General features: G+C 39.6%; 1 protein-coding gene across 1 annotated transcript in view; it reads left to right on the top strand.

The window, feature by feature from the left end:
- Nucleotides 1–16,441, top strand: part of SAK (Sak kinase) — a 319,404-nt gene that overhangs the window by 210,508 nt on the left and 92,455 nt on the right. The window contains exon 9 of the mRNA XM_067139778.2: nt 475–1,693. Within this exon, the coding sequence (XP_066995879.2) occupies nt 475–1,693 (1,219 nt within the window). The remainder of the gene's footprint in view (nt 1–474; nt 1,694–16,441) is intronic.

Genomic DNA, 16,441 nt, shown 5'->3' with positions numbered 1-16,441 from the left:
GCTCTCTTATTATTATTATTATTATTATTATTATTATTATTATTATTATTATTATTATTATTATTATTAATGCTCTAATCTTTCGGTTAATGGTCTTAAATTTTCCACCAGTGAATCTATAATGCATATTTTCAACATTTTTCATCATTTGAGAAGCACACCCCCTTGCTTACGTGACTACTGAAAACATGGCGGTCGTTCGTTCAATTAGCTTCATCCAGGCAGCGCTTCCACCTCTCTGTGTTATTCTAGCTCGTTGGGCATATCTTATTTTCTTTGGAAATATAGAAGATCCTTTATAGAAAGTTACCTTTCTTTCTATTACAATGACAGACTGCATTTTAAAATTAAACTAACTGAATTGAAGTAACAGAATTTGAGAAATTGCCCTACAAAACCAGACCCTTCATCAATCAGCAAGATTGATGGATTGATTTATTTATTTATTAATTGTTTGTATTTTTTTAATTACAGATCTGAAGAAAGAATCCATACCTCCAGCAGTAACCGACTAAGGTCGTTACAACGGTCAGTGTTCAGCGATGACTGCAATAAATATTCGTCTGTACTTCCACTGAAATCGTTTCCTATCAACCCTGCATCGTCTTCGTATTCCAATCCATGTGATCGAGAAGGAAACAATTCACACAGTCAAAATATTTCTTATTCAAATTGTGGACCAAGTGAAAACAAAAGTTCTTGTACCCAGTGTAGCAGTGAGAAGAAAGCAGCATCAAACATAAGCTGTGGCAGCAAGTGTAATCATTCTTGTGAACATTCCCACTCATCTGTTGGGAGGAACTGCAGCTCTTCCTTACACTGTACCAGAATAACAGAACATTCAGCTTCTAGTGCACACAGTCTACAGGATTCCTCAGCTCATCAGTGTTGCCAAAACAGTTCTTCTGGAAAGGAGAGAAATATTAGACACTTGCATGAGGGTAAATTTAAACCTTGCACATGTCAGCTTAGTGCTGAGAAGTGTCATTGCAAGCATGAGTTTAGTGATGTGCCTCAATCAGGAAGCATCCACTCATCTGATCACGAGAGTCATAATCTTGAAAGGTGTCCTAAGACTTGCAGTGGTGGGGACAGTAATGTTTGTTTAAAATCTTCTAAAAGTGAAATGGAACAAGTTAGATGTGATAAATGTGACTCTAGTGAAAGCACTAGTGTGAAATCAGGGAACTCCTCTTGTCAAAAAACAGATACTCAGTGCAGCCATTGCAAGCGTTGTGATCTTACGACGTGTTCACATAGTTCTTGTAGGAAACTAGTGGGTATAAGCTGCCCATGTTCCAGAGAAAAGAAATCTGGTGGTAGGGATACGTCAGGAGAGAGACCAGATTCTGAATTTAAGCATACAAAGTGTTACCATACAAGCGGTGAATCAAATAAATCTAATGTTTTTGAAAAGGATAGATCTTTAAAATGTGATAGGAAAGGAAGTGATCAGGTGCTTCCCAAACTTAATGAGTTTGACATAAAGGACTCGGAGAACAAAAAGGACTGCAGTCCTGCATCATCACCTCTATCTACAACAAGGTTGCAGCCTACAAGGCACCGTACAAAGAATGCTATCCTGACCATTCTTGAAAGTGGAGAAGTGTGTATTGAATTTTTGAAGAAGAAGGGTAGCAGTCGTGATGAATGTGTGGTAGATGTATGCAGAATTTCTAGCGATGGCATAAGGGTAAATATGTTTCTGTGTGTTCATATTCATATTCTAGTTAGTACAGTATGTTGTAAGAACTTGTCTGTAGTAAAATCCATGCAGCTGATGGTAAGTACAGGAGAACTAGCTCGTTAAGTCTTCTCTGTGTACTTCTCAAGCCCAGTTGTTATCTCATTTGGACTGAGATACATTGTTTTATTACAGAGAGCATCAAAAAGAAACAAACATGTGACAAATCATGTAGAGATAGATAGGATAAGATAAACACAATGACATGTGAGTGTGGGAAGGAGGAGTTTGGCTTTATCCTTGTGTTCCTCTCCATCTTTGTCTCTTTCCTTATTTGTCCAGCTTCCTTATTCTTCCCACATCAGGACTGAAAATCTGTCAGAAGCAGGAATGAACTTGCTGGGGGCTGAGAAGAAGTGATCTAGGATTGGAACTGGTGAGGGGATAGCGCATCTAAGTGAAGACTGCAGTGTATGAAGATTGTCCTTGTCCTTTTATTTTTGTCCTTGTCTCCTTTCAGTACATGATATATTGCTACATTACCGTATACTTCTGTAGAGACTATTTAAATATCAAATCTATCTGAAAATATGTACTTCTAAGTGCATGTTAAAGCTCCTGTTTTTGTTTTTACTGCATTTTTTGCTGAGGTAAGCTGCTTTATTTTTATACTTTCCCAACATGATTGTGGATCTGTGTTAAATAACTGGTAAAATATTTCCTCTGCTCTAGAATATATTATAGAAACGGGTATGAGGATTAGGATTATCATGCATGTATGGAAGAAGAGAGTTGTGCTGTGTTAATAATTGCAACATTTAGATTTATGCTTTTACGGCCCATATTAGAAGTGGGCATAATGTAGCTTTTAGGCTTTTGCCATTTCAAGAAAACTAGGGGAAATTCTTTATGTTTTGTGGAGACTTTGGTCCTCATCTTCAGAAGAGAAAACACGTCTGTCCATGAGTAAGACTTTTCTAATAGTGACGGCTTGAATTTCAAAAGAGCCTACTTTACCAATGGTCTATTGTATGTGGTACACTCATTCGTCACCAGATGGCTTAGTGTGGACAGAATGTGTGTCGCGGGACTTTCTATCCAGGCCACAAATATATTGTCAGCATACCTCCACAAATTATTGGTTTGATGGACACCGAAGAAATAGTCTCCTCCTCAGAGTACTCCATGAAGAAATTAGCCACCACCAGCAAAATTGGACTTCTCATAGCCACACCATCTGTCTGTTCATAAAATTGTCTATCGTACAAGAAATAGGTGGAAATCATTCACTGGTGAAATAGATTGGCAATGTTCTCAGAGAACAGATGCTCAATGAGTGACATGACTGAGTCAGTCGGCAGTTTAATGAACAAGGACTCTACATCAAAACTCACCAGAAGTGGATTGAGCTAAAGCTTTATGGTTAACGACTTACTATTGAAATATAGTGTGTCCATAACGTATGATTCAGTATGTCCTGTAATGGGCTGAAGCATTTGCCTGGATATTATGCCAGAGCATATGTAGGACAACCTATCACACTAACTATTGGTCTGAGGGGAAAATCCTCTTTCTGGAATTTTGGTTGCCCATATAATCTTGGCGGCACTGCATCCCCCGGGGTCAGATGTTTAACGTTCTCTTTTGAAATTGAGAACTGCCTTAAGCACTTCACATGTTGGACATGCAAGTGATAGAGCCACGTGAGCTCAGTCTGTAAACTGGCTTTGACAACGTAGCCAAGATTATACTCGTCAGTGTCCATTACCACCATTGTGTTATCTTTACCAGCTGAGAAAATCGTCAGTTCAGAATCATTTCTGAGTTCCTTCAGAGCTCTCATCTCTCCTCTTGTTAAATTGGGTGCGGGTACCGCAGCAGACCTTATCAGTCTCGCACATTCCTCTCGTACCTCCTCAGCCTCATCCATGGGTAGTTCGTGGATAGTTACGTCAACCAAAGTAATTAACTCCTCAGTGGGAATTTTGGAGAGAGTGACAGCGAAATTTAAGTTTCCTAGCTAGAACTGCCATTTGGTTCTCGTCCAAGGATTTCCTGGAGAGATAAACGACAATTTTCCTAGCTAAATGCAATAAAAACTTTCCAGTCTCTCAAACACACAGCAATTACAATATAAATTATAACACTATAAACATACTTGTAAAATACACGCTAATATTCAAAGAATGACATGTTTTGTTCTACCAGAACATCCTCAGATTCTATCAAATCACTTAAAACATGCTTATATATGTACAGTATTGTTTATGTTGTGTAAACTTGTCAATGATAGAGAGTTTAGTGATAACATGAACCAGTAATGCCAAAAATAAAATAAATATACAAGTATTAATATAATGGAAAACTTACGTACTTATCTAGACTGCTGATGCTAAGTCCGTTGTCACCAAATACTATTTCAGGACTGTGCGCATGGAAAGTTTTGGGCAAAGCACACTTCTCGCGGAGAGGGGAGGGGTAGCATGGGAGGGGCCTTGTTCAGCGTTGTGGATCTCTCCTATTGGATGATAGAGGCGAGTACACTGTACCGTGGAGAGGGGAGGGGGGAGTAGGGCGGAGCAAGTGGAACGCTGTGGAAACTTCCATAAACATTGGAGAGGGGAGAGTAGAGGAGGTTATTGACCTACTTCATGTTGTAATGTACTTTTATGTAATATGGATGAATGAAAATTAAAGATTTTAGGTTAATAAAGTAGGGAATTGAAATAGAGACTAACTATTAAATGTTATTATTAAGATAAAGGGTAATTTAATGAGAAAGTTTGTACAGATGTTATGTGAGTAGGGCGAAGAGGGGAGAATTTTTTAAATGTGTATGGTCATTTAGGTTAGTTACATTAGCATTTTTTGCAATGTAAATTTCTATTGCTTCCTTTATATTCAAAGATTTACTTTTATTTTCGATGTGTAAAATTTTTAGACCAGTGTTGATGTCCGTGAAATGGTGTGAACAGTCGTATATGTGCTTCCTGAAGGCTGAATGCTGATTATATCTGACCGCGTTTATGTGTTCTTTGTATCTTGTGTGGAAATTACGTTTCGTTTGACCTATATATGTGGCATTGCAGTTAGGTTCTTGACACTTGAGTTCATATACTCCTGACTTTAAGAATGGGTCCTTTTTGTTTAGGTTGCACTTGCTGATGTGTCTCTGTAGTGTGTTATTCGTTCTAAAGGCTACTTTTAAACCTTGTTTCTTGAAAATATTAGCTACCTTGTATGTGTTATTATTAATGAAGTTGAGAACCACGTATTTTTCTTTGTTATGTGTGGTGGTTTCCCAGCGATTTTTCTTATGTTTATTTAATAGTTTATCTACTGTGCTTGGAGGGTGGTTGTTTTCTTTCGCGATTTGTTTAATGATTTGTACCTCTTCCTTAAATCCGTTGTGCTCATTGGTATTGGAAATAGCTCTGTGTATCATTGTATTCAGTCCTGCTATTTTGTGTGTGTATGGGTGGTTCGACTCGTTGTCAATAGTGTGCGACGTCTGAGTGGACTTTCTGTATACTTTGTAAGATAGGTTGTCATTATTCCTGTTGATTGTGATGTCTAAATAGTTTATTTTCTTGTTAGTTTCTGGCTCCATTGTGAAACTGATGGACCTGTCTAAAGAGTAGTGTGTTTAATAACTGGTGTACATTAGTGATGTCATTATCATACACTGACTGACAGAGCAAATGCAACACCAAGAAGGAGTGGTTCGAAAGGGATGAAAGTTGGGGAAAAAACAGAGACGGCACGGACGAATAATTGATGTTTATTTCAAACCGATATGCAGGTTACACAATGCGCACGGCATCGACTCAGTAGGATGTAGGACCACCGCGAGCGGTGATGCACGCAGAAACACGTCGAGGTACAGAGTCAATAAGAGTGCGGATGGTGTCCTGAGGGATGGTTCTCCATTCTCTGTCGACCATTTGCCACAGTTGGTCGTCCGTACGAGGCTGGGGCAGAGTTTGCAAACGGCGTCCAGTGAGATCCCATACGTGTTCGATTGGTGAGAGATCCGGAGAGTACGCTGGCCACGGAAGCATCTGTACACCTCGTAGAGCCTGTTGGGAGATGCGAGCAGTGTGTGGGCGGGCATTATCCTGCTGAAACAGAGCATTGGGCAGCCCCTGAAGGTACGGGAGTGCCACCGGCCGCAGCACATGCTGCACGTAGCGGTGGGCATTTAACGTGCCTTGAATACGCACTAGAGGTGACGTGGAATCATACGCAGTAGCGCCCCAAACCATGATGCCGCATTGTCTAGCGGTAGGGCGCTCCACAGTTACTGCCGGATTTGACCTTTCTCCACGCCGACGCCACACTCGTCTGCGGTGACTATCACTGACAGAACAGAAGCGTGACTCATCGGAGAACACGACGTTCCGCCATTCCCTCATCCAAGTCGCTCTAGCCCGGCACCATGCCAGGCGTGCACGTCTATGCTGTGGAGTCAATGGTAGTCTTCTGAGCGGACGCCGGGAGTGCAGGCCTCCTTCAACCAATCGACGGGAAATTGTTCTGGTCGATATTGGAACAGCCAGGGTGTCTTGCACATGCTGAAGAATGGCGGTTGACGTGGCGTGCGGGGCTGCCACCGCTTGGCGGCGGATGCGCCGATCCTCGCGTGCTGACGGCACTCGGGCTGCGCCTGGACCCCTCGCACGTGCCACATGTCCTTGCGCCAACCATCTTCGCCACAGGCGCTGCACCGTGGACACATCCCTATGGGTAACGGCTGCGATTTGAGGAAGCGACCAACCTGCCCTTCTCAGCCCGATCACCATACCCCTCGTAAAGTCGTCTGTCTGCTGGAAATGCCTCCGTTGACGGCGGCCTGGCCTTCTTAGCTATACACGTGTCCTGTGGCACACGACAACACGTTCTACAATGACTGTCGGCTGAGAAATCACGGTACGAAGTGGGCCATTCGCCAACGCAGTGTCCCATTTATCGTTCGCTACGTGCGCAGCACAGCGGCGCATTTCACATCATGAGCATACCTCAGTGAAGTCAGTCTACCCTGCAATTGGCATAAAGTTCTGACCACTCCTTCTTGGTGTTGCATTTGCTCTGTCAGTCAGTGTATATGCATATGTCATCCACGTATCTGCTCCATTGTAAGATTCCTTTTGAATGCTGGGCCATTAAGAAGATGTTTTTGAAGTTATTCAGAAACATGTTTGCTATTATACCTGATAATGGTGAGCCCATGGCCAACCCTTCCTTTTGGCAATAAATTTTGTCATTGAATGCAAAGCAATTTTGGTGCAGTGATGTTCTAAGAAGGCTAATAATTTCTTTGCTTTCTTGTAGAGAAGTGTTTTCTTTAGGAAGATTTTCGTTAATTTTAATGGATTCATCTATTGGTATGTTGGTGTACTTGATGGTGATGTCAAAGGATATCATACGGGTGCTCTGTTATTTTAAGTTTACTTAGTTCTATTGTGATTTGGGGAGAAGACGACAGGAAGGTTCAAGAACAGTTGAATGTGGTGAATGGGAAGATTGAAGAATGTGGATTGAAAATAAGTGTAGAAAACAGTAAAACTCTTGTTATGACTAGAGGGGAGAAAGAAGGGAAAGGTCAGATTAGACTTGCAGACAAGCCCCTGGAAGTAGTGGAAACGTTTAAATACCTGGGGAGTGAATTAATGGAGAATGCTCGACTGGATGCTGAGATTAGTAAAAGGATTCAAGCTGGAAGTTGTTTCTATCATAGTGTAAGAAATATGTTATGGGACAAAGATGTGCCAATGGAAGCAAAGGATACTATGTACAAGATGTATTACGTACCCATAACAACTTACGGTGCAGAAACTTGGACAATGATAAAGAAGGATGAGAGTCGAATACAGGCAGCCGAAATGAAATTCTTGAGGAGTATGATACAGAAGAGTAGAAGAGACAAAATAAGGAATGAGAAAATCCGGGAAGAAATTGGAGTGGAAAAAATGAATGATAGAATAGAGAAGAGCCGACTAAGATGGTTTGGGCACATAAAGCGAATGAGCGACGAAAGAATGCCAAAGAAAGGTGATGGAAATGCAAATCCAAGGAAGGAGAGGCCGTGGACGACCACGATTGAGATGGAAGGATACCATCCAACGCAGCATTATAGAAAGAAACCTGGACTGGGACACAATGTTGGAGGAGGAGTGGTGGAGAGACCGAAGAAAGTGGAGAGTAACCATATTTGCCCCTACCCGGCTACAGCTGGATAAAGGGAAATGATGATGATGATGATGATGAGTTCTTTAATTAATTCTAGACTGTTTTTAATTGATCTGTTAAATTTTCTCTTTTAGAATTAGATTTAGTTGTTTGCTTAAATTGTAACTTGGTGCATCTTTAAAATTTACTGGGGCACGACTGTTTGTGTATTTTGAGGAGTGCTCTTAGTGTGGGGAGTTTGGGATTTTTGATGATGAGGCTTTCTTTTTCTTGTTTTGTGAAAATAAATTCTGTTTCCTTGATAGCTTGTTTTATTTTGTTTTGAAATTTATTTGTAGGGTCGCGTTGTAATTCTTGAATACCGTTGTTGTTGATAAATTCTATTGTTTTTTCTGTGTGCTCGTCTTTCTTCATTATGACTGTCGTGTTAGCTTTATCCGCTTTCGCGACAATTTATCAACAACAGCGGTATTCAAGAATTACAAATCAGACGTCGCACACTATTGACAACGAGTCGAACCACCCATACACACACAAAATAGCAGGACTGAATACAATGATACACAGAGCTATTTCCATACCAATGAGCACAACGGATTTAGTGAAGAGGTACAAATCATTAAACAAATAGCGAAGGAAAACAACCACCCTCCAAGAACAGTAGATAAACTATTAAATAAACATAAGAAAAATCGCTGGGAAACCACCACACATAACAAAGAAAAATACGTGGTTCTCAACTTCATTAATAATAACACATACAAGGTAGCTAATATTTTCAAGAAACAAGGTTTAAAAGTAGCCTTTAGAACGAATAACACACTACAGAGACACATCAGCAAGTGCAACCTAAACAAAAAGGACCCATTCTTAAAGTCAGGAGTATATGAACTCAAGTGTCAAGAACCTAACTGCAATGCCACATATATAGGTTAAACGAAACGTAATTTCCACACAGGATACAAAGAACACAAAAACACGGTCAGATGTAATCGGCATTCAGCCTTCGGGGAGCACATATACGACTGTTCACACCATTTCACGGACATCAACACTGATCTAAAAATTTTACACATCGAAAATAAAAGTAAATCTTTGAATATAAAGGAAGCAATAGAAATTTACATCGCAAAAAATGCTAATGTAACTATCCTATAATGACCATACACATTTTAAAAATTCCCCCCTTTTCGCCCTACTCACATAACATCTGTACAAACTTTCTCATTAAATTAGCCTTTTTCTTAATAATAACATTTAATAGTCAGTCTCTATTTCAATTCCCTGCTTTATTAACCTAAAATCTTTAATTTGCATTCATCCATCTATATAAATAAAAATTAATCGCTAAATGTGTTGCTAAGCGCAAAACTCTGAAACGGCTGGACCACTTCGACTAAATTCTTTTTTTCAAATATTCGTCAAAGTCCGAATAAGGTTTTTATGAAGAGAAAAATTGGAAAAATGCCAGAAAAAATGTTAAAGCCCCATTTAGCTTTTTCCATTCAAACTGTCCGTCTCTCTTTCCTTCTCCCACGTTTGCGCTTAGCGCTGTCCTCCTCTAATCCAGCGCGTTTGCCAAATGTCCGTAAATCTCAATGTTATCGGTTAAAATGGGTGAATATCGGATTATGTACAAAATTTTAAGCCCCATTTGATCGCGTTAACAAAAAATAGGTTTACAAAATAATTGAGTGTGAAAATGTTAATATAATGGAATGTTACCTTAAGTGCATAATCTTCATTGCATAGAACTTATCATGTCATAACTTGTATTTTATATTCAGTATATTTGTAATTTTTTCACTGCTGGTAAAGGAACATATTAGCTCGACGTAGATAAGTTTGTTTTTAAATTTAAATGATAAACACATGCAATATTTGTGTTTCTTTTCATTCACGTTCAGAGATTTTTATGTGCAGGCATTAAAAAGTCAGTCGCTGGCCAACTTCTTTGCTACTGAATTTGCATGGGGGTCAAAGCGTGGCAAATGGTCTTCAGATATGGAAATTATTTTTAAAACAAACCCTAAGTTCTTATCTCGCTTAGTTCTCAGTTTGTGATGTCTCCTTGGGTTTTGGTTTCACGCGTACGCTCTCCAGACAGTCGCATGCAGTGTCGTGTTTTGTTATAGTTGGAGACCTTTGTCTACCCTGATTCTTTTTAAATTTTCGCTTCTCACCAAACAAGTTCATCGATTTCTTTGGTTGATTGGTTCATTTTGTGTGTGCTTCCATAGACAGTATACTCATTTCAAGATTCATGCCGCCTATAAGACGCGGGCGGAGCAACTTATATTATCTTGCCATTCTGTCAAATCTATCAAATACATTTGTAAATATGTAACCAAAGGAAGTGACATGGCTGCATTACTTTTCCTGTCAATTTTTGTCAGTTTACTGAATCCAAAACCGAACTCATTCAAGAGGTGATCCCAAACATTGCTCAAAATTACACAGATCATATTTGGTTGAGCGAACGAGCTATATTGGCTGCCAAAAGCATGGATGTAAATGAATTCAATTTTAAAATTCAAAATGAAATTGCCGGTTTATTGAGGACATAAAAATCAGTTGATTCCGCTGCTAACCAAGATGATGTCTTCAACTATCCACTTGAATTTTTGAACTAGCTGAATCTGCCAGGATTGCTGCCTCGCATTCTTCAATTAAAGGTCGGATCAGTGGTCATAATGTTGCAAAATATCAACCAACCGCGTCTTTGCAATGGCACACACCTAGCGGTAAGAACATTACCGAACAATGTGATCGAAGAAACCATTCTAACGGGGAAGTACATAGGAGAAGACGTTTTGATACCAGGCATCCCTATGATTCCGACTGACATATACCATTTGAATTTAAACGACTGCAGTTTCCAGTGCGGCTCGCTTTTGCTATGACCATAAATAAATCCCAGAGGCAGTCATTCAGTGCTTGCAGCATTAATCTTGAAAACCCATGTTTCTCGCATGGCCAATTGTATGTTGCCTGTTCTTGTGTTGGAAAACCATCAACTTTGTTTGTTTATGCGCCAGGTAATCAAACAAAAAATATATTGTAACTTAAAGCTTTACAATGAAAAATATCTTAATAGTGTTGATTGGAATTAGTGTTTTCTGTGATAGTTATTTCCTACGAAGAAAGAGGAGTAAGTTTTGCCACATTATCTTCACGCCATCAACTTATCAAATTACTTGATATGCAATGAGGGATAATTATGGCTCTGTGAGGGATTTGAAGCCCTGCTGAACAGTTCCCATCTACGTTACAGTCAATCAGGGTTATTTCTGGGTAGTGATATGCTGTGACCTATTTGAGCATTTCCTTATTCACAATCAAGATATTAATATTGCAGGTAATGAAAACGCGATTTTCCAGTAGTTTGTTACTAACTTTTGGTAGCAGTAGAAAATTAACTCATTTGATGTTAATGATGTAGTCATTTTCTTTATTCTGATTTTTGCGTGCAGTACAGAATGAATTTGAGTTCGTTCCATTGTCATTTATTTTTGACAGAATGACGTCTATCGGGTCAGCTAGTATTACATAAAAGTACATTATAACATGAAGTAGGTCAATAACCTTCTCTCCCCTCTTCAATGTTTATGGAAGTCTCCACAGCGCTCCACTTGCTCCGCCCTACTCCCCCCTCCCCTCTCCACGGTACAGTGTACTTGCCTCTATCATCGAATAGGAGAGATCCACAACGCTGAACAAGGCCCCTCCCATGCTACCCCTCCCCTCTCCGCGAGAAGTGTGCTTTGCCCAAAACTTTCCATGACCACAGTCCTGAAATAGTGTTTGGTGACAACAGACTTAGCATCGGCAGTCTAGATAAGTACGTAAGTTTTCCATTATATTAATACTTGTATATTTATTTTATTTTTGTCATTACTGGTTCATGTTATCACTAAACTCTCTTATCATTGACAAGTTTACACAACGTAAACAATACTGTACATATATAAGCATGTTTTAAGTGATTTGATAGAATCTGAGGATGTTCTTGTAGAACAAAACATGTCATTCTTTGAATATTAGCGTGTATTTTACAGGTATGTTTATAGTGTTATAATTTATATTGTAATTGCTATGTGTTTGACAGACTGGAAAGATTTTATTGCATATAACTAAGTCGACAATGGAAAATATGGCATCATTCTTAACAAAAAAAAAAATTCCTAGCACAGGTTTCATGCGAGAGATTGCCTGTTTCTGAGATAATCCAAGGAACTTGGATTTCTGCCTGTATGCTACCTGGTTAAATACATGTTCATCTTGTATAACAGTAGTGTGATCAAAAGACAGCCACAATTCCTGCAAAAGAGATTTGCTTAATGTAAGTACAATAACTGTTGGGAGACCGACTCCAGTTCCTCAAGAGTGTGATGCACTCTTTGTCACAAGAGCCTTGCTAGCGCGCTGATATATTCCTCTGGCCTTAGGAGTATGTAATGTGTGCTTCAACTTAACACAGTTGGGAATTATATTACTGTCCCAGAATCTCAGAAGGAAGCATAAAGAAGAATGGATTTCTTTCTCCTTAACTTGTTGAGTTTAGAAGCCTTCCTAAAAGGATCTTCCCCATAAAAATTTCTGATACTTAGATTGATCCTTTCATATCCTATATTAACAGACATGGTAATGTAGCTTTGGGGCTAATGGGTAATGGTTACAACGATGTTGCTATTCAGATGTGGCTCTTGCTAGCCTGGTGCAGTCCATGTAGGGCAGACCCTCTGACGAGGGGGGTCAGCATCTGCCAATATATAGGAAACTGCGTGTTATTATGGTGGAGGATAATGCTGGATGTGATGTGTGAGTTGCAGGAATGTTGTGGATGGTACAAACACTCAGTCCCCAAGTCAAGGGAATTACCCGTTTAAGATTAAAATCGCCAATCCAGCTGGGAATCGAACTTGGGGCCCTTTGCCCCTAAGGCCAGTACGCTGGCCATTCAGCAAAGGAGCTGAATAATAATAATAATAATAATAATAATAATAATAATAATAATAATAATAATAATCTTGCAAGGAATTGTTGCTTTATTGTAATATAAAACCTTCAGTGTACTATTATGTAATGATTAGCAGCATGTGGTACAGGTGATTTTTGGTCATACATTGGAGAAGCAGTGGCACTGATGGTGGAAGGGGCTGGAAATATCGGGTTTGTAAATCTTGAGAAAACCATCAAGAGACATGGTGCTTCAGTGTGAGTGAACCCTAATCTCCCTTGTGTCTTTGAATAGTGATTTGCGACCAGCTCTCTTATCGTTCTGAAGGAACACAAAGTTGGGTCTTGCTTTGACTATATACAGAAGAGAGGTTATTTTAGGTCACAACTTTTATTCTTCTACTCAATATTTCTGATAACTGAAACTGTGTGTGGCCTCCAGAGAGGCCTGGTGCAGGTCTTTTGATTTGACTCCCTGCTCATCGTGATGAGGATGAAATGATGATGAAGACGGTGCATACATCCAGTCCCCGTGCCAGGGGAATTGACCAATTACGGTTAAAATTCCCGACCCTGTTGGGAATCGAACCCGGGACCCCTGTGACCAAAGGCAGCGTACTAAACATTTAGCCGTGGAGCCGGACAAGATTTCTGATGCACTACGTGGTCTACGAAGATGATTTTCAGATCTTCATTTCTGACTGGACTGTCCCAAGCAGTCCTGCCATATAGAAGGTGACATGTAAACACTTCGCACTCTAGGCCGATGACCTTCAATGTTAAGCTCCTTTAAACAACAAGCATCATCATCACTTCGCACTCTCCCATTAGATACCTGACGTGAAGGCCTACACAGATATACTTATGTATGTTTGATTAATATTTACTCATGATTTTTTTTATTTTTTATTATCATGTGTAGGAGAGATCTATAAATTTGGCTGTTGAAATGAAGTAGGTGACCCTAACTCAAAAGAAGATTGACTTAAAATATGAAGAAGGAAAAAAATAAAATTGTGGCTATAATGGGTTATGAATTGGGCTCCAGGCCCCCTCTTGTTCTTAATCTTCTTGGCCTTTGTCCCATTTTCTGGGGGTCAGCACTTAATGTGGATTTGGCCCAGTTTTATGGCCAGATGCCAACTCTTATGTGGAGGGATGTATTCACCAGTGCATGTTTTTGTGGTGGTTGGCAGTGTGGTATGGTGTGTTGTGTATAGATGAGGAGACCACATCGTCAAATAGGTGGGCTCTCTACTCATCGATCCCAGTCTGCAGTGTATGAAGATGTAGAGATTGTTCTTGTCCTGCTGAGTCTTCAGATTGTTTTTGTCTCGTCTTTTTAATGTGCTCTTCCTACACTGACTGGTCATTGTGTTAAAATGTCAAAACTGATGTAAATTCAGTTCTCTTATACTTAAGATTTTTTTTAATGACATCAGTTTTCACAATTAGAATAGAAACAACAAGTAATAAAGAGTAAATACATAAACTTGCATGTAAACGAGCGTATTATTGCTAATAATACAAGTAAGATAAAGTATAGTTAGAACTTCAGCCGATATATATGCTGTAAGATTGTGTAAAATTAAAGATCTAACTTGAAATAAAAATCTCAGGGATGAAATGGTAAAATGTGAAATACACTAACACAGTATAAAAATATCTGTAAATGCTCTAACATTAAAAAATTCAAACTTTGAGAACTTAAATTAGAAACTGATGAGCAACTGAATTAGAGATACCTAGCTAGTAGCATGTAGCACCCCTTTTCGGTCTGATGACAGTGGTGATGCGACGTGGCATGGCATGGACTCCACATGACACTGATCCATGAACACTGCACAACCTCCCATAATGCACCAGATGGTCAGAGCAGGGTGCACAAATCCCTTTCGACAACATCACAGATGAGCTCAATAGGATTGAAGTCAGGTAAAACTTTGGGGACAAGTCAAGCTTTGTCATGTTCGTGGAGTGTTCATCGAGCCATTTAGCCACAGTTAGTGAACAATGGGTCACTGCATTGTCTTGCTGTACTTACAGGTCTTCTGGAGTGTGCTGGAGGCAAGCAAATGGGTAGGCATGATCTGACAGCAGGTTCTTTTATATAATTTGCTATGTAACAACCCGATTTTCCAGGCATACCAAGGATCCCATTTTGTCTTACATGAACACTCCAGATACAAGAGTACTACCACTACCAGCCTGCAGTGCAGCCTTTTGGCAAGAAGGATTCATTGCCTTGTACTGGGCGATATACTCATACCTTGCTAGTGACGTATACCTACTAGTAACTTAACTTACCTGCCCAGGCGATGATTTTGCCTGGGTTTCCCCAAAGTAAGGAAAGCTGTATGTGAATGCACCATTATTCTACATTGTGTAGACCATCCAAAACTATTTTGTCTGACTCTTCCTATTATCCACTGCAGTGGAACATGAACAGTTCTTCTACTGACGAGGGGAGCACGCAAAATATAACAACCCGAGTTTTCAGACGTACCAAGGATCCCATTTCTTCTTACGTGAAAAGTTCAGGTACAAGAGTACTACCAATACCAGCCTGCAGTATGCCCTTTTGGCAAGAGGGATTCATTACCTTGTGCTGGGCGATATGCTCGTATATTGCTATTGATGTGTTCCTACTAGTAACTCGACTTACCTGCCCAGGAGATCTTTTTCTATGTTTCGAGAGTACAATGGTGGTGTTCCTTTTCCTGTGTTAGTCTTTCTACCTTGTGGTGTGCAGTGAGCAGAGGTACCCCTGTAGGATGCTGGCTTCTGTACCTCTTTGGGAGAAGATGTGTGTAGATGGTAATTGTTCTAATACCTAGGGCGTTTTTTTTTTTTTTTTTTTTTTTTTTTTTTTTTTTTTTTTTTTCTGGCGGAACGCATCGGAACGGCGTTCCAGAACCTCTTCGTGGATACAAATCTCTAAAAAATATTTAGACTTCAAATATGACTTTCTTTTTCAGGTTAAGGAATTTTAAAAATGTTATTTTTACTGTACCCGCGCTAAATGACCTTAATTGAAAAGGAAATATCGCATATCGCCTTGTTATTTCAAGAATCAAAATCAATCGCAATCGTAAACATTCTTCCGGTTTGCGGGCAGCATTCGTTCTTGTTCTTTCTTTGCTCACTTTGTAGCTGTTTTGTATATTGGTCCCAGTTCTAGTTACGTTTCATCTGGATTGCCCTCAATATAGAGTACTGTTGTTCGTTGATGTAGATAATTGCTGTGTTTGTTGCATTCTCAGCCGTAGTTTGTACTACTTCTTACGCGGCAATAGACATAAACTAAATCTGTCGACCACGAGGCGAGAATGAAAAGAATTTCAGAATATTTTTATGTAACTACCACCAAATACAAAAATTGCCCAAGCAGTTCTTCAGTCCATCAAGCTGGAGTATCATCAAACTCAAGGGTGGAACATGAAGCAACAGATGTGTTGACAAGTTCCATAACGGTTTGTAAAGTTCAAAGTGAATTTCATAGTCTGTGGCCTAGCTGTTGGAATGTAGAACAAAAGAAGGATTTTGTAAAGAAAAAGATTGGTTGTATTTTCACGACGGCAAGTTAGGTTGCTCAGCGTGCAAAAATGT

This window comes from Anabrus simplex, chromosome 2 (genome assembly GCF_040414725.1).
Source record: "Anabrus simplex isolate iqAnaSimp1 chromosome 2, ASM4041472v1, whole genome shotgun sequence".
In the NCBI taxonomy this organism is placed as follows: domain Eukaryota; kingdom Metazoa; phylum Arthropoda; class Insecta; order Orthoptera; family Tettigoniidae; genus Anabrus; species Anabrus simplex.
The sequence above is the reverse complement of the archived record's forward strand: the minus strand, read 5'-3'. Positions and strand labels throughout refer to the sequence as shown.